The sequence below is a fragment of the Stigmatopora nigra genome, chromosome 17, assembly GCF_051989575.1.
Source record: "Stigmatopora nigra isolate UIUO_SnigA chromosome 17, RoL_Snig_1.1, whole genome shotgun sequence".
NCBI lineage: Eukaryota > Metazoa > Chordata > Actinopteri > Syngnathiformes > Syngnathidae > Stigmatopora > Stigmatopora nigra.
The window spans coordinates 4,376,771-4,395,806 of NC_135524.1; the positions used below are offsets into that span (position 1 = coordinate 4,376,771).

General features: G+C 39.9%; 1 protein-coding gene across 6 annotated transcripts in view; it reads right to left on the reverse strand.

Annotated features, from left to right (window-relative positions):
• ctif (CBP80/20-dependent translation initiation factor) overlaps positions 1-19,036 on the reverse strand; it is a 63,351-nt gene that overhangs the window by 8,557 nt on the left and 35,758 nt on the right. For 3 of the 6 annotated variants that reach the window (XM_077737010.1, XM_077737009.1, XM_077737008.1), the window contains 12 exons: positions 17,202-17,278; positions 13,730-13,964; positions 13,304-13,375; positions 13,097-13,219; positions 12,927-13,000; positions 12,657-12,761; positions 12,468-12,546; positions 6,468-6,544; positions 5,296-5,370; positions 3,496-4,000; positions 2,715-3,008; positions 1,234-1,389 (listed from right to left, as the gene is read on the reverse strand). In XM_077737010.1, coding sequence (XP_077593136.1) covers positions 1,234-1,389; positions 2,715-3,008; positions 3,496-4,000; positions 5,296-5,370; positions 6,468-6,544; positions 12,468-12,546; positions 12,657-12,761; positions 12,927-13,000; positions 13,097-13,219; positions 13,304-13,375; positions 13,730-13,906 — 1,737 coding nt within the window. In that variant the 5' untranslated portion in view covers positions 13,907-13,964; positions 17,202-17,278. Of the gene's footprint in view, positions 1-1,233; positions 1,390-2,714; positions 3,009-3,495; positions 4,001-5,295; positions 5,371-6,467; positions 6,545-12,467; positions 12,547-12,656; positions 12,762-12,926; positions 13,001-13,096; positions 13,220-13,303; positions 13,376-13,729; positions 13,965-14,047; positions 14,207-17,201; positions 17,279-18,169; positions 18,241-19,036 lie in introns of those variants that run through there. The other 3 variants (XM_077737011.1, XM_077737006.1, XM_077737007.1) reach the window with 3 other exon arrangements.

Sequence of the window (19,036 nt, forward strand, 5' to 3'; positions counted from 1 at the left end):
TTTGGTTCCCATATTTTACTACACAGGTTCGCGAAGAGCAATATACACCCACCAAAAGAGCCACATATAGCTCCCGAGCCATAGGTTCCCTACCCCTGTTCTATAGTATTAACCGAATACAAAACAAAAATCTACAGCACCTGGCGCCGCATGTAAAAAGCTCCTTTTACGTTTCACATTGCCAGTTAACTTCCTGCCCAGCAAAGGCCGACCTGACCGCAACTTTCCTCTCACCTCTTTTTCAAGCCCCCACCCCTGCCCTGCTTCCTCCTTTCAATACCTCATAGGTCGGTGAACGGTTGTTGTACTGCGGTGACTCTATAAATGGTTTGCACTGATACCAAGAAGAATACGTGCAAGCCTGCTGACGAGAGTAAACTGTGGGTCGTGCGCTTTCCTGGAAGAAATTGTATCATCGCGGGTTGCACCACTAATGAAAAAGCCACTGCGGTGTCTCGCGTCTAGACTTGGTCGGAGTGAAAAACAGGAAACTCAACTGGCGTAGGGGGGCTTAAGTGCTTTCATTTTAGTGGAAAAATAGATACGGATGGTTGTCTTAAAAATGGTACATTTTTAAGGGCAAAGATTAGACCAATTATTTTGTTTAGCAGTGGCATTCTCGTCTCATACAAGTAAGCCAGAGAATTGATTGGTACCAAAACAACTAAAGGAGCAACGTTATTTAGCCCAGGAAAGGAAAAAAAATGAATAAAAATACATTTGTTTGTGCAGATTTCTAATTTGTGCCAGTGCATATCATTAAGCTCAGGAGGTATATTGAGCTTGAGATTTTTTGCGGAACAATTAAACCCACTAGATCAGTTATTACTGAAATGAGCTCCCCTGTTTATACTGTTTAAAAACATCGACTATTAATACAAATGAGTGTTCCATGCTATCTGATATGCTTCTCACTTTTGACCAAATGTAAAGTATTCAACCATATGCAATCAATTTACAACACAGTTGTGGTTATTTAGCCTCAACGTGACCCAGTTTGTGCATAATTCAGAATCATACTGCAGCACAGTATGAAAACCATCACAATAAATCATGATGATACATCATGATGAATAAACAACAAGAAAAATGTACATTACTAACCGTCATCTAGTGCCCCGTGGCCACATTCTTTTCTGCTTTACAAACTAATTAGTGCTCCGTTCATAACCCCTATCCCATTTACTTTTGAGATATATGTTGCATAACAACTCATATGATAGAAGCACATACCTCTCGTAGGCAGGTGTAGATGGGACACACCAAGACCCGAAAGGGTTCCCCAGAACTGCTCCTCATAATTCCAAAGACTTCACAAAGGAAGGTGATGAAGCCCAACCACATCTCCACATCTGACCGTTGTAGTTCCTCACGGCGGGCAAAGTCCTTCTGTGAATCAAAAATGATGAATTATGATTCATTATCGATGCATATCCATAATACAGCACACACGGATCTATTTATTTAATGCTTTACTAGAAGTGCAAAAACAAAACCACACTGCAACCCTTAAAAAAATTGGATTGGACTGCTACATTTATTTACTCTGTAATATTAAGAATGTTATATTCATTAGTGTGGGTGATAGCCATTAAAATCTGCAATAGGAGTTTCTGTAGGTGGTGTACAAATGAACCTTAAGGCCTCGGAGCTAAAACCATGCAGGAAAATGCATTTGAGCACTGTCGATTAGTGGTTAAAATTAGACTTTAAAGATTTTCTGCACCCAGACTCTTGACATGCGACATTTTCCTCTAATGACTGATCGTTAGCCTTCAAGTTAAGCAAAGGTGACAAACAAAGTTGCAGGGTAAAGGCTAAGCTCTCTAAGATGACATAAGATAGTCGACACCTTGCCTACTAATGAGCACAGTGGTCACACAATAATTCCCGCTTATTGACATGTGAAGGAGTCTTGAAATAATATATTTTAGAAGCCGTTTATGAACCCATGTTTGACATTTACAGTGATGTGAAGCTAAATGTCAAAATGTCAGAAATAAACGGGGAAGACCAGAAAGGAAAATGAAGTCCAGTACTTTGCAATTCACTCTTCCACTATTACATATTGAGCTATTTACATTTTCCCTTTACATTTTTTTACGCTTTGTGCCAATTATTGAAACACTATCCAAAATCCAGGCTACAAAATAAGGGATTATAATTTATTGGAAATTATTTGGAATTCCAATCCAATTTGACTGGGAGGCTAAGAACAAGATTGAGAATAAAAGACAAAATATAAGCCCTTTACCCATTTGTTTTAGCTGTACATTTCCGAATTGTGTTGTTCCTTCCACAGTGGCCTCTGTCAACCCTCATCATCTGTCTGCTTCTCCAATGCAATCGTCTCTCCTCACCCACAACACCACGGGCTACTGCCTTAATACAAGACCTCTACTTACACCCACTCCAAGTCTTTCCAGCCTGTCTGAGGTTTCCCTCTCACAGCTCCAGTCAGCCATACAACTCACCAAGGGCAGAAAATTGTCCCGAGGTGGTCAACCATGACAAACATGTCAACGCTGTCTATGTGTGACATTGAAAAGTCCAAATGTTATCCTACCTAACTCCCTCCATGCCATGTTACCCTTCACTTTCATCATTTGATTCATTTTTGCAACTTTTTTTGTTCTCAAACTTAACCATGATGGGTAAATTCTGTATATTCACTTAACGGAGTGGACATTTAAGTAAAAGAAAGCATAGATTACCTGCAACAAATTAAGAAGAAGCGATCTGAACTTGGTTCCATCCACCATGAAGAGTGCCATTTTGTCACACAACTTGGCGGCAGTGGCGGCGAAGCTTCGGTCGGACACGGCCTTGTCGTAAATGGTGCCCACCACTTGGGTCAGGGTTTCCTCAGAGCGTGCTGAGCTCTGCGCCTCCTCCATGAAGCAGGCTAGTTGCTCTTCCACACCACTGCTGTTGCTTCTCATGCTATTGAGCAAGCTTACCAGGTGGTCCATGTTGGGTGTGTTTGTCTCTTCTGTTAGCGCTTCCTCCTGGGAGACATTACAGTTAAGTTTAAGGTTGAGTTACAAGCATTCCCACCATAACCTTAGAACTTTGAGTCAGCTGACTGTGCACAAGAGTTGTAAAATCTACCCTGAACGAATTGCTAGACAATCAATGGGGACCAACAAAAACAGTGGAGTACACTGAGAAAACCCTCACTAAGTGCAAATTTCACCCAGAAAGTCAAAAACCTTCAAAAACCCCTATTTGCTATTTTTGGTTTAAAGTAAAACATTTAAGATTTCATGTAAATTGAGTCAAAAAGCAGCTCCTTCAAAGTGTCATTTAAGATTGCCATTCAATTACGCATGATAGAACCCAGTGAAGGCACTCAACGGTTTGAGTCAAATCAAAACGTGGATAAATGACTTAAGTATCGTGATGAGAGATGAAAGTATCCAACACACACATGGACACACAACTATCTTGATTGGCTTAATCTCCAAGGGCAAAAAGTAAGAAGCTTTCCAATACCTTGTCCTTCAGTCTCCTCTGCAGTCTCTCTTTGGACGACTGCAGCAAACTGATTTGGGGCTCCCTGGATGGGCCTTGGACTGAAGGGCTTTTTTTGCCCGCTGTCACATCTGACGAGGTCTTTCTGTCTAGCGCTGACTCACACTTTGTCGAGTCAGCGAGACTCCAGCAGTCCCGGGGCTCCTCCATCTGTCGTGTGTGCTTGTCACTTGTGACATTTACATTCTCTGTCTCTTTGGTTATTCGGGGAGTGAATCCTCTATCACAGCCCACCGGGTTGTTCTGTTGTCCTGGACCCTTCTGATTGTGGAGCCAGCGTCGATTTTGGCTGTACCCATGCGAGGGTCCGACCTGGCGCTGCCCATGTCCACCTTGATGTTGGCGAGTCGACCGGCTGTTGTTTCTGTTGTCTCCTGTTTCTGTTGGGCTAGGTGAATGGCGATCCCACTGGTGTTGTGGTGATGGAGACTGGTTCTTGCCTCCTCCATGAGTCCGTTGCTGTCTCCTAGAATGGGAGTTAATGGTTAGTTGTGAGTAGCAATGAGAGAGTAAAGCAGCCTTATACCTCCTTTACCCCAACACTTAAGTACCAATCCTTTCCATGTGGATGCACTGCAACTCCAACTGGTGTTTTCACATATGTTTCAGGAGATTAACCACATTCTGGAGTTCATGTTGCTGATAAATTACATATAAATTTAGGTTAAGGACGAAAGGAATGCAACTCCATCGTCAAGCCAGAACTACCTCCACTTTTGCGCTAAAAAGTCTGCAAAAAGTAATGAATAGCCTAAAAAATAAAGAGGTGAAAGTAAAAGGGATGAACTCTCATATCACATCAAAGAATCTGTGTTAATTTTAAATATTTTTCTGCTCCATAAAAGCGACAGCCTAATCAAATGCAAATGTATTATATTTATAGGCCTCTTTGTATGCGTTCATTGAACCAGCGTCCTTTCTGGCACCTCATCTCCACTCTCCTAGGGAGTTTGGGAGACAGTTCATCTGGTGGTGAACAAATAACTGCCTCAAATATTCAGCATCTTTCCCGGACGGATATTCGAAGGGCGGCCGTACTTTTCTTCACCTCTTTTTTTACAAAATGACGATTACAAAGCCTCTTTCAAAAGGCCCCAACATTTCCGCTAACATTAATCCTAATCAGACTTTAATACTGACTGGCATAGGAATAGCAAAGCGGTATAAGAATCTATCACGGAGCTATGCACTACTCAAAAGAAGACGTGTCGAGAGACGAGCAAAACAATATCTTGCCCACACTCGTGATTAATTCGATCTTTACGCCAGCTGTTAGTGGAGACTCGCATCTCGTAAACCTTTCCCCAAAGTGCCAGAGGCGAGGGGGTGAAAACAAGACAGTAATAAAATGTTAATCATGTTTAATGATGACTGAGCTGGGGCGCCAGCCTCGCTCGCGCCGACCATCATCAGCCACATCGCTGGCGGGGAAGTTTGTTAAGAGAATGAAACAATGGAGGCCACCGATGGGCTTTTAATGTCTACAAGGAAACTTGTCTCTGAAGAAATGACCTAATTAGGAAGTTAGTTTCAGCATATTTGAGACACTTGAGGCTCAGTTAGAAGAATGAGAAGCCATGAAATGCTACATTTCGCTCAAATGTGTGTTTGTTCTACTATAAAAGTGTGCCTAAAAGGATCTGATGATCCAAATGTCGCTTAATTAAACTTCTAGTTTTGGGTTTTAGCCTGGATTTTTTAAGGTTTTTTTTAAATGATTGCCAATTGGCTTTATGTTGTGTCCCTTGTTGCAAAACTAACCTGGCGTAGACGTTCCGTTTCTCCCCAGGACCAGTGGGCAGAAGTATAGTTAACTGGTCACAGTGTTCTAGCGCTCTATAAGGAGGAAAGGATGGGTGTGCCAAGAGTGAAGGTGAAAAGATCAATGGAGGAATGCAATACGTAGGATGCACAGGAAAAAAAAAAAGAGGAAATGTTTTTTTAAAGAAGCAAGCAAGGAGATACAAAAGGGGGAAAAACAAAGTACAGGTTGACAACATTGAACAACATGCAAAGAATTAAACTACTACTAATTAAGGATGCTAATGCAGTGATGAATGATATGCATATGGTTGAGGGATATTGGAGATCGATAAGAATTGGTGCTATAGATATGGAGACGCAAAATTGTGGATTATTGATTGACCCAAATGAAATGGTTTGCCCAGGCAGGAGTGGAGTTTAGCTGGCATATAGTCAATAATATGATCTCAGCTTTATAGTGACTGCTATGCTTTGTCGCAATTTGGGTGCGGTCTCAAAAGTAGGGATATTTTTGTAGAGATTAAAAAAGTTAACGTGGGAATATTTATACAGCGCATTCTAGACATTGAAGCGATAAATAAAAACATATTTCATGATAGTGGTGTTGCACCAAAAGCTAAAAAAAAAAGTTCCTCCTATATTGTGCTGGCAAATTCAGAAATCCATTGAAAATAATAGCTTAAACAGTGCCAATTATTTGCTGTACTTTGTAAAATCCATTAGGTACTCAGCTGAATATTATTTTCCCTACCAAAAAATACTACTCCAATAGTTTCATTCCTGGTTGCTTAGCAACCAAAGAACAATTTTCCAATGACATCAGGGCAAGCAGTGAGAGAAACAGGCTCCCCGTAGTCTGTACTGAAGAGGCTGCTTTCAATGAAGTTGCAAATCAGCCTTCACTGTGTAAACAAAAAATAAATCTGATGTACCAGCACAAATCTGGAGGACTGAATAAAAAGGAAGCAATTTTTTTTTACTGCTGAAAAACCTTGAATATGCCTGTTCCATTATTTTCCTGCAGTCTGCATTCCTGTGTGGATATTTTGGCAGATGTGAGCTTTTAAGGCCAAAGGATTGGCTGCTTGACATCTGACTTCATTACATTAAAACCTTCCCATGAGAGTGTGTGTAAGAGTGTGTATGGGGGTACTTCCACGCATCATTACCGTCGGTCATTTCTCCTGCGTCGGAAGAGCTTTTTGGTGTGTGCAATCTCAGCCTCATTAGGAAGAGGTGGGAAGACCTGTTAGGAACAAATCAAAAAAGCTGCTGTCAAGACAAGAAATGTGTATTACATCATTGTGTGGAAACTTTCAACTGATGTAAGACAATTGGAAACAACACACTATAAACTGCCTTTTTAAGGGGGTCGAGCCTTAACATTTTACCTTGAGCAGCAACTTGCAATTATAATCATAAAATAACATTGGATAAGTGCATGTCCATGTAAATATAGTGCCGAAAATGCAAGGCATTACTACTAATGTTGACTGGAGCCCTTTTCAACTTAGTGGTTGGTGGGTGATACAACAATATGACCAAGGAGAGACTCAATAAACCACCCGTCTATCCTTGTCCTCTGTTTGAAATGGTGGATTAGATTCCAAAAGGTCTGTGCTCCGATCGTCAACCTATATCTTAGCCCTGGATTTTATAGTCTTTTCTGACCTTGTCAACTTTATGGTAGCACCTACTCAAAAGCAAGGAGATCAAATATGGCTGCTGCATCATCATTGTTATTCGGAGTGCAGATTCAGCGCATCTGAAATGCAGCTCAGCAATGTAATTAGCCATCTAATTAAGATTGACTATAGACAAATAAGCCACCTTACAAACAACCATTTAGAAGTGTACCCTCACTTCCTAACTATAGTTCAGCATGACAAACAGCGGTACGGACAATGCATCTTTTAACTTATACATGGTCTAAAACAGGGAACCTTTTTGACAAAGAGCGCCATAAACAATTAATATTTTCTAATGTTATTTTGTGAGAGCCATTCTCGGAACTGAAAAGTAAAAATATATGAATTTATATGATATTTTTCTCGTCATTTCTGCACTTTTAAAGTACAAAGAGTCTGAATTCTTTTGACAAAATTGTTATACTGTTGCTAATGAATCAGTATCAATGATATCATGCATGCAGAAGAGTAATAAAGAACAACATTATGATTATTAGTGCATTCGCGACCCAGCTCCATCACCAGTGATTTCCATATTTTACCTCACAGGTTAGTGGAGAGCCATATACACCCATGAAAAGAGCCACATCTGGCTCCCGAGCCATAGGTTCCCTACCCCTGGCCTATAAGATTTCCTTCTGTGAGTAAAAATGTATCACTTAGAAAACATTTGCGGCGGAAATCCTGCAAAAAAGAAATATCAAAGTTTCTCAATGCTCACAGGGTACGACACACGCCGTGTAGCCACATAGCGCAAAGGAAACAATGTACACTAGATAACAAACGGCCTCGCTATAACCCGGCTGTATGGAAATATCCCAGGCGTACCAAGAAAGGTCATGATCTCATTACCATTGTTGATGGTTTCATTAGAATGAACGCTGCTGCGCATGTGAGAGGTGGTACAGAACAAGGGAAGGAAAGCAAGGAAGCTAAGAATACCAATAGAAAAGAAGAACAACCGGTGGGTGGGTATGCACAGTGTAATTTCATTCCTTCAAATAGAATAAAAATTCTGGCACCATTTTAGAGTTGTCCATTGTTTCACTCATACACTTTCTGTTTATTTATGTTGCTGGGGAATGTGGCCAAAGTAATAAATATAAAAAGTGCCCCAAGAGTGGCATTAAAGGACAGGTTGCTGAGCGCATTGAGAATTTGGGGGGGTAGTTTGCAAATGACAACATGTGATTGTAAATTTCAAGCCATGAACCTATAAAAAGTGGAAGGAGGGACTCTAAAGTACATTTTTCTCACATTCTTATAAGGATGAATGATATCTGTTTCCATCTATAAATGAGTTGCATCCAATTAAATCTATGTGCAGAAAGCTGCATGAAAAAACTAACGTTCAAGTATTATGTTCCAATATGATGACAGATTCAGGAATTTAAATCGTGGTGGAGGATTAAAAAAGAAGTTATAGTAGTGTATAATTTTGAAGTATTTATAGAATAAGGGTTTCCTTGTTTCCTTTTCTAAGAAAGTTGACAAATTACTGAGTTGGCTTTCAAATTTTAATCTGCCTCTAAGCCATGCTATTAGGTATAAAAATAAGACAAAATATAAACTTGGCAGAAAAAAATACTGAAATAAAAGAAAAAATATAATGAGTTATTTGTGAATTTGAAATGGCAACCTATTGAGGTTTTGCTGGGATAGGCTCCAACACCCCCGCAGCTCGTGTGAAGGATAAACAAAACCAAAAAAAAATATGAATGGACTTTTTTGGCTGCCATTGACAGTGATAAGAATTGAACATATAAAAACAAAAGGGTTGACAGTGAATTAACATTCCAAGACAAATGAATTAAGAATCACAAGATTGGACATCTATGGCTGTCAAAAGCACTAAAACATTAAACTTTTTCTCTGCCTCTCGTGGTAAAATGACAACTGGTTTGGTAGGATCTTGATCAGATCTAAAGCAGGCACATTTTATATGAGGAAAAACTACCCACAAGGATCAACTTCATTTACCCTTGACTGCCAAAGTCATGATCACAATAAGTCCTCATATCCTTCAGAAATCTACAGCCAGCTAAAGAGCTTTATCGACTACTTGGTGGATGATGTGAGAAATGCTATTAATGATCCAAATATCAAAAACCATTTGAAAAGAGGTCCTTCAAACCTAAGCGGAAAACCTGTATTCTGACAGACGACCGCTGTTGCAGTCGGCGGAAAGTAGAGCTTGCATGTCAGGTGAATACATACCTGTCATCAAGGCGGAGTATTTTCATGTAAAAAAAAAAAAAAATCCCTGAAGTATAGAATTCCCTGTAGTGTCAGATTTACTTGGAGTTTGATGATCGCTAGTCAAGGGGCTCTTTTGATCTAACTCTGCAAATGACGCTCACGCGTTGTAGAGAAAGGGGTGATTTGGAGCTTTCCCACTCAGGTATAGTCGGTGATTGGTGAAAAGGAGGTGAAAAGATGTGAGGTCCTGACATCCAGATCTCATTAAATAAGCGTGATCTGAGGCCAAAGCCACTGTGGAGCGCGGACAGATAGACAGCTACTTCAAAGCGGCTGGTGGTCTGGATGCAGAAGGAGATGGGAACCATTGTGGGATCAAAGTGCCGGTAGGGGTGGGGAACTGTAGTACCCTATAGAAATGTAATCATCCGACACCCCATGATACGGCAGTAGGTTTCATGTACTAACCCTCTGTTCTTGTCAATGCTCCCAGTGAGACGTCTATCATACATGCGTGTTCTGGTAAATTGTTATGACAGTGTGCTCATCTCCGAAGAATCAAAGCTAAGCTTGTTTACTCTACTTTAGTTTAAGAATGTCTTATGTCAACTTGGAAAGTGTCTTAGAAAGGAGGGATTTGAACCCAAACACCCCAGAGAGCCATGATTTTGTTCAAGTGCACCTAATGCATTAAAAAAGAAAATTAAAAAGGTTTAAATATCATAACCCGGCCAAAAATGTTGAAGACAAATACGATAATTTGGCATAATAGCAGTGTATGTATTTTCCTAAAGAACATTATCATACAATCCTGATAGACGGACACAAATTATTATTAAATAACAATTCAAACTAAATTGTGGTGTTGGGGAAAAAAGTATAAATTGAAGTAATTTCACTAGGCAAAGTCAAAAGAATTTAAAGTTGCAATCGGTTCAGAAAAAGGAGTTCTTACATGGAAAATATTGATAAAATACACCAATTGGTGATCCTCATTGAACACAACTAAGTACTTAATACACTTAATGTCAGCTGACCCTCACCTTCATAGTGTATATACTATATAATTTTTTTTTTCAAATGGACAGAACTCGGAAATACAAGCTTTTCCGAGAAGAGTGAGGAGATGCAAAGCCTTGGAGGTCTCTAAGCAGGGAAAAGACCACGGGGTCGTGATGCAGAAATGACCAGCACATATTTAACATAGTACAGGATCAAGAGCAGGAACAATAGCAGGAAAAGCCCACAGGGTGGGGGGGTTTACCGGTCACCATGACCCCCCCTTGCTCCTCCCTGTATGTTTTTAATCTGCCCACCAACATTTGAAGGACGTGGGGAACGGCAAAAGGACGCCAAGTAGAGCGGAGGGAGGAACGACGAGATGCGTGTAGAAGGAGACGTCGAAATTTGGGGCATGAAAGAGATGAAATGAGGTTAAATCTACCAGTGGAATGCCATTGACAGTTAGCAGATGCACTGCCACAAAGAGTCCAGCCCCGACACAACACCCCCTCCCTAGGTCCACTTCCCAAGTCCTGCTGGACTGCACGTACGCGTCCAGGCAAAGGGGCCAGGCAGTCTGCGACGCATTTCAGCTCCGGGCAGCCTCTTTGTTCCTGGGCCAGCGAGCGGATATGTCCTCAATGACTGCTCTCACCTAACCTTCCCTTTCATTCTTTTACAACATTGTAATCGTCACTCTGACAGAGCCGTACAAAAACACGGCTCATTCCTTGACACACTTGAAAAAAGTGCGGCAGTCTATGCAGTCATTTAGAAATGTTTTCTTTGGCGTGGCTTTGTTTTTCCATGCAATCCTGGCCCAGGAAGGGATTTTTCTATTAGGCCACTACCTACACATCAAACAATTCAAACTCAAACGTCATGGAAAAAGGAAATAAAACCTGACTTTTGCTTTCCGTTGATAACCGACATTTTGCTACTGTATGGCAAGGCTACATAATTTCTTTCCACCATCGAAGATCAATATCTATTCACTTGTTGCCTCCACCAACGAAGAATGCTGCATTAAGTCTTTGTACTGCTTTAATTAAGACAGTATTTGTATAAATGTGAACATTATTTGATATTATTCAGTTTAGGACAGTAAAGAGAAGTCTGTGAGAGCCAGAGCCATATGTCGGCACACCCATTTCTTGGCAAACGTGAGGTTAACCCCCATCTTTTAATAACTGGAAATAACATTCTTGGCTCGTGATCTATACAATGAGGCAAGCATCCTCAACAGTGCGATTGCGCTAGACTTTAAATGCCACACTAATGCATCACTGACCCAAAGGCTGAGGCTGAGATAGGAAGGGAAAGAGCAAGGTTGGGGGGGTTGATGTTCCGCCTCCGACAAACGGGAAGGAAGAGTGGGTGATATTATTGAATCGAGGCCACCTCCTAACACCCCCAGCTAAACACAAATCACCTATCAAAAACACTGTGCAAAGGTTCTGATTATAGTATTAATGGCCACACATCTGTAAAATCAGTTACACGTGATGACACTGCAGGAAAATCCGGCTTTAGAAAATATACTGTATCAACTGTACAACAAAGCGTGGACAATATGTATTCTATATGAAAAATCAAAAAATATAGAAAATAAGACAACTGCTGAATTCTATCTAAGTTTCTCTGTTATTGCTTTTAAACCTTCTATAAATTCAAAATTCATGATTTATTTTATAAAACTACTGGCAGGATAACTCTTAAATTCCGAAGCCAGAAAACTATAAATGCTCCAAATGGCTTGATAAAGTACAGACCACAACTCTGCACTAGTACATAATGTTTCAAGGGAAACACACTTTTAAACTCGTCATGATAAGCCATTTCCAACTCTCGATGACCTCTTTCAAAACTTAAAAAAAAAAAAAAAAAAAAAACTTGCTTGGCCTCTAATTCAGCACCTTGGACAGTTGCCAGCATTGGTACCTCAATAGTTGGGAGGCATATTCAAATTGCTCAATGTGTAGCCATGGCATATTTTAAAAAGTGCCTTCAAAATGGCTATTTACATCCCACCGGTGAGCTCTTAAACTACCGTAAAAGCACCACTTGATGGCCTTATTAATAAATCCCCATTTCAAATTTACTTCAGCTGATTTTGCACATTACCAGAACCACCAGGAGGCAGTGTTGAATTTTAGAGAGCAATGTAACCTACAATTCAGTGAAGAACCACTAAGTGTCAGTAGAATGTAATTTATAGTCAGTCCCTCTTCACTCACTCTTCACTGTATTTGTTTTAACAAGAAAAATAAAGAGACTTACAGTGCACAGGTGAGGGAGAAACCTCTCAATGTCATTTAAGTCGATGCCATCATCTTCCTCAAACATGTTTTTGCTCATCCTAAAATGAGGGGAAATGATTGACATCATCAGGCAACATGGCATAAATAATCATAAGTAATGATACCAGCATGCAATATGAAATTTAGCCAATAAAATGATAGATCATACCCCTCTCTGTCGATGTGCGGCAGATGCTTTGGCGCTGCTCTTGTGTGTTTCCTGTGAAAGTGGCTGAAGTCTAATTTCTCTGGTTGCACATCCCAACCTGTACCCCTGAACCCCCAGAGATAAACATAAAATAATTTTAAAAATATAATGATCACAGCTCTTCAAAAGAATAGATTTAAATCTGACAATAATAATAATCCCAAAAAATGTCATTTATATGAATTGGATGTGATATGCTGCAGAAAAAAAGTTAATGAACAAAACACTCACCCACGTGAGTCCATCGTGTTTGCAGCCCATATGTCTGTCCCTAGGATATCCAGGGAGACCTCTCTATTTCCATTCTACAAGACAAACGGCAAAAAGGAAAAACATGATCATAACAAACAAAATCTGAATTTGACATTACACCATTTAAAAGTACAGAGTAGAACTAGCACCTTAGTGGAGCTTTTAAACTGGTTGTTTCGACCTCTGCTGCCAGATCGAGAACCAGAACCTGGTCTGGACCCTGAGCTTGGCCTGGAACCTGAGCTGCCATTACTGCTATGCTCCCACTCATCCTGTGCACAGCATGAAAAAATATTTGAATTTTCTTTCCATCCTGGAAAGGCCCAACTCAACTCCTTTAGAACATGCATAAATACCGGCTTAGTGGAACTTCTCCCCTGTGATGAAGCCCAGCTGCCTTCTTTGTAGTCATTGCAGTCGTTCGTCCACTAGAAATGAGAAACAAACAAGGGAATGGACTTATTATTATTAGACTTGTGATAGACCCTATGTGTACACAGCAACAACATTATATGTTTCTGCATAAACAAATTATACCAACCGACACATCACACATTTTAATTAACCACTATGCTAATGGATGCTTTCAAATCTGGCCAAATTGTGAAAGTAATTTTTTTTTTTTTTTTTAAATCTCCACTCAATTAGTATTGTGAGCAGCACATTAGTTTTACTTCAAATATTCACTATATATTTTTTTGCCTTGCCCTGCTGTTAGTTTAAAAAAATCCAATTCTCTTATTATGTCAATGCTATGCAAACATTTAAATAACATCTCTAACCTGTGGCAATTTCCCACCATCATCCAAGTCCAAGTCTCCATCCCCCTTGTCTCCCAGCAGGCCTTGCACCTGGTACTCCAACACATAGCTGTCGATGAAGCGCTCCAACTCTTCGATCTCCTGCGAGCGCGTGCTGCCCGCCTCGGACGATGCCGACGCCACCGATGAGTTCTCCATGGCAACTGAGGTGCCGGTAGGTGGGCAGTGAAAAGGGGAAAGGGGGGAGGAAAGTGACCTATCCAGGGAAAGATTGTGAAAAACAAGTTAGATTCCTCAAGATACCACATTACCACATTTTTACAACATCTAAGCACTCACCTCAGGACCTTAAAACAAAGCATCACATCACTGCTATCAACAAGCATCCAGACATGCACCATCTTTTCAAAACAATCCGGGACGTGTCTTATCTTCAAACTACGGCTTCCAATGCAGTCATGAACACTTCCACTAACGTCTACATCACTGCTCGCCTTTTTTTCCCCACCTCTTTTTTCCCGCTGCTTCATTTGCCTTCCTGTCTGAGAAGTTGCAATCACCTGGCCCCTGGCCCTCGTTGCTAATCTCCTTTACATCACAGCTTTGATCAGCGGCCATGCAAAGAGGATTTATCCCATGCAGCGCAAGGAACGCGCTATTATCGAAGCCTGGTGATTCTTTGAAGTGCCATCACTGCCCATGTGTCTGGTTTTTAGGACCAATTGTTTGAGAACTCTTAAAAGGTGGCATAGTGGCATTGATTCCTCTGAAAAATAGTATTTACTTAGTCAGTAGGAAATACCAATATCAGGACAGGATTTATGAAAATATACCCACATTACAGTTCACCAGAATGTGAACCACAGTAGAACTTCTATGTAGTGCACCACCATTTAATATCTCATTATTTTTTAATTTGTAGAGTTTTGTAGTTATTCAGCCTCTTGATCTGGTTAGTAGTTTATGGAATTAATTTATAGATAAAAAACACCAGTCAAAATATATTTAAAAATTAAATTACTAAATCAACACCAGAGCATTATTTTGCCAGCATATGACCATTTACTACTTTATATAAGAATGCTCAATGATTCTCCTACTCATTACTTTATCATAAACTTAATATTTTTTATTGATATTAGTGAAATATTCTTGAAATTTAAACTTAAGTGAATGCCATAAAACAAACAGCCGAATAAAATCGATCCGTCCATTAATTCAGATCTTCTATATTGACCACAAACTGTGTAGTTTTCTTTAAGAACTACCCGGCAAAACAACCCTGACAGACTTGTGTGGTATCCTTTAAACACATGCCGTTACGCAACAAACAGACATAAAGAAGTATAAGCCTGCAGCTAAAGCAGTCGGAATGCAAGTCAGGGTTCCAACCCCATACAGCGAAGAGAGGCTAATACATCTAATCTGGTCTACTACAGACTGGCTGTCTTAACAATCTCACACAGCGGGTTTACATCGAATTTGGCTTTTTCTATTTCTGATAGCAGCGTCCTGTTGAGGGCTGTCGCGATTTATCAATCAAACACTGACTCGAGTTAACAAATAATGCCTGAAAGTTGATTCCTTGTTTAATTTAATTGATGGATCTGCTATGTATTAGAACTAGAATGACAATAGAAAACACTAGTAAAAACACAGCAGTTGATTAATAAAGAATAAAGCCAGAGGACTCAAAATTAATCATTGGAGAAGATTAATAGGGCAGTAAAATTTGAGGTTCTTTACCTCTTTAGCCTGCATATTCTACACTAAGTGACTGTAAATGTGTGTCTGGGTATTTGTGTATGTGGGATGCTTGCATTCACTGTTTGTGTACACAATAGTCCCATTGTCACATACTGGCACAATGGTGACCTACTGGGACAGCAGTGCTGTACAACTCTTAACACACATTGACAGTGTTTGGTCTGCAATTTAAAGCACACTTCCAATTAAAAGAGAGCAGTAAAATAGTCTTTCCTGAAGTGGTAAAGTGTATTCTTTATCAACGTGTAGTGATTTCAGTCCGAGGACAATGATAACACAGTTAGTTGGTGCGGACAAAAGCCTTTTTTTTACAATAAGGCCACAACAAAGAGAGGGAGGCCATGTTTAGGGAGTAGAATTAAGTATCCAGACCTGGTCCCAATGGGGACAGTTTCCCAAATTATATAGCATCATTCTATAGAGATATTTAAATTAAATATCAGAAAGGGATATGGCCTGACACAATGATGCTCATTTCCCGCTAATAAGCAGTAGTTCTTCCACTTCAAGAAGCCACAAGATGGCACTAAATCCCTGGGTTGACAGATAGGACTAGGACTAAACATTAACAGCAAATAAGTAAGTTTTTCAGGGGGGGGAAAGGTTAGTATCCTGGTGAATAAATGGATCCCAGTCATGCAGGGGAAACCTATATTTAGGGTCATCTGTTCAATCTTTTACCTTCACCAATAAGTCAATGAAGTACAAAGTGTAAAGAATCAAAATTCTCCCATTCCTAGTCATTCTTTGACCTCCTGAACAGAGGCCAATGGAGTCAATTGATCATTTGGCAGCAGCCCTCTTTTCCAGGCCGCAATCTCACTAGCTGACAGAGCGTTTATTGATTATACAGTGGAATCGCCTAAGTCAAAGGATTCTTTGCCCTCATACAAGGCCATGAAAATACTTTTCTTTCAGGGTTACAACTGGCTTGGTCGGAGTTAACAAAGTGCTGCAAATTCAAAGATTTCTGTCCAGATCTTTTACAAAGAGGACCAATTCCGATCTGAAAAGTTCCCATATGCATTTGTTTACTTATGACACATAATCAGGGGTGTAGAACAGCATCTTTTCATTGGAAGCTGAGGGTCAAGTACATGTACCATTCCTGATATTATCATTTTTTAAAGAATCCAAGGAATGTCACCATCATGAGAAGTCATATTACTGCAGGGATATTTTACTCAGATGAGGTACCTTTTTCCATATTAATTGAGGGATTGGGAGCACAGATCAATGAATCAATCAATAACATTAAAAAAACTATGGAAAAAACAAAACAATGCCCCTCAGCCTCATTGTACCACTACCATAACCACGCCCATATGGACTGAGCAGCTCCATCTGTTAGCCTCTATTTTTCCATTCTACATCACATTTTTACCATTGAAAACATTCTGATCTTGCGGATGATGTCTGTCCCCACACACAAATAACCACACTGAGCTAAAAGTCACAATCAAGTGAATCAAACCATGCACGGAACTCAACAATGCAGCCAACTTTGCGGCAAACCGGCCGGCTAATGCTAACAAGCGCAAGACAACAAGCGCACGCATCCTGGGTTTAAAAATCATATTATTAAACTGACGGATCGCGTCCTATCATGAAAAAAAACTCAAAGGAAATGACAGATAAGATACAAACCTTGCTGTTATGACTGATCTTTCACACTGGAAACAACATATATGGATACACCCAGGTTTCTAATAAGATTAACGCTTACCCGAATTGAGAAGGAGTCTCTGGAACCCGGGATCACCCCCTTCTCGTATCAATCTTGCCTTTTCATGAGTATTTTTCCTAGGGGGGAAAAAGAGGAAAGGTATAAATGGGAGCGATTTGGAGAAAACGCCAACGTTGAAACACCGGACGGGAGAAAAGGAATGCAGGAATGTGACGTCTAGTCCGGTTTGCTGGCAGCGTTGACACGTGCATAAGAGAAGGTGCATCAGGGGAAATGTAGTCAGATGACAGTATAACAACTTATAGCCTGTTATTTCCAGTGATTTGGACTTCCAAAACAGTGATAAACGTCCAATCTACTGTCAGGCAATGGTCGCTGTTAAGGATCTAGTAATCAGTAGTGTATACATTGAATGGCAATTAATTTACATTACATTTGCAACTAAAGAAGTGGCTAGGAAAGGAAATTGGAATAATATTCCAAATATACTGCATGCCACAGTTAAAGAGTACAAAAAAAGAAAATAACAAATATTATTTCTTCATATTTCAATATTGATTAAGCAAAGCATTAGAATTAAATTCGTTATTGAACCTAGGAGCAGGGACCATCTACTAATTGTAAAATGACCTAATACATTCATATGTTCACCCCCCCCCCCAAATAAACTGTCCAAATTCCTTGTATTTGTTCAATCTTTACCTTCTGTTAAATCTGATTGGATCATTGAAATAAATATTAAATGAATCAACTCAAAATGTTCAAAAATCAATCCAAATTAGATCCAAATCCAGTTAGATCCCATCAGGATATCAAGAATCAAACCCAAATTGCATGCAAAATAGTTGAAATTGCATTGAATTTTGAGGTACTAAATGGTTAAGCAGATATAAAACATGACTAACAAGGACAAGGAGTTGGGCCTGCATTTCCCTTGTATCACAACCATCTAAAATCACAGATTATTTGCCTGGATTGTGTGTGTTTTTGCATAAAATTGAGCATACCTGCAAGATAGTTATATTTGTTGATTAGACTTGGTGTTGCAGCATTTCAGTTTGGCATGTCTGTGTGGGAAGAAACCACAGACAAATGGCACACAGCCATTATGTTGAGTAACAAAAACACAATGTTAGATTTGCAGCCAGTAGGTGGGGGCAGCACACAAATCATAAACTGAGAGATAGCACTGAATGCTCTCCATATAATACAATAGAGCATACTTCAGTGGGTGTCAACTCCATTATAAAACACGTGGCACGACAAGAGCGGCTTCAAATCAAGCTTTGAAGATTCCCACCTACTTAAATTTGGGACTAAATATTGTTACATAATTTGAAGGTTATTTTGATGCAATCCCCACATGCATTGAAATGTGAAAAGACTGTAAAAAGGCAAAGGATTGGAACAAAAACCAAGTGAACCATGTCAAGTTGGGATTTGGAGAGCCATGTACAACATATTCTTTGAAAGCTAGACACATGCATGTTGTAGAGAATCAACACCAAAAGACTAAAACAAACTCGAATATTATGGCAAAATGCGACCACATGCAAGTTCAGGTTGTGATACTACTGGGTCTAATTAGTCCTGGTAAAACTCATCTTATAAAAAAAAAAATGAAGATTAAAGCAGCATTGGACGTAGTATCTCAGTTCTGTCACCAACAGTTTCCATATTTTAGCTCACAGGTTAGCAAAAAACCAGATGCGCCCATCGAAAGAGTCACATGTGGCTCCTGAGCCATAGGTTCCCTGATGCTGACCTAGAAGTTGCACTTCTGGAACAAAATTCACATAATACTCGTATCTGGAAGTTTAAAAATAGCATGCACCCAACCTTTATAGTCTTTAGTCAAATAGAAATCACAAAAC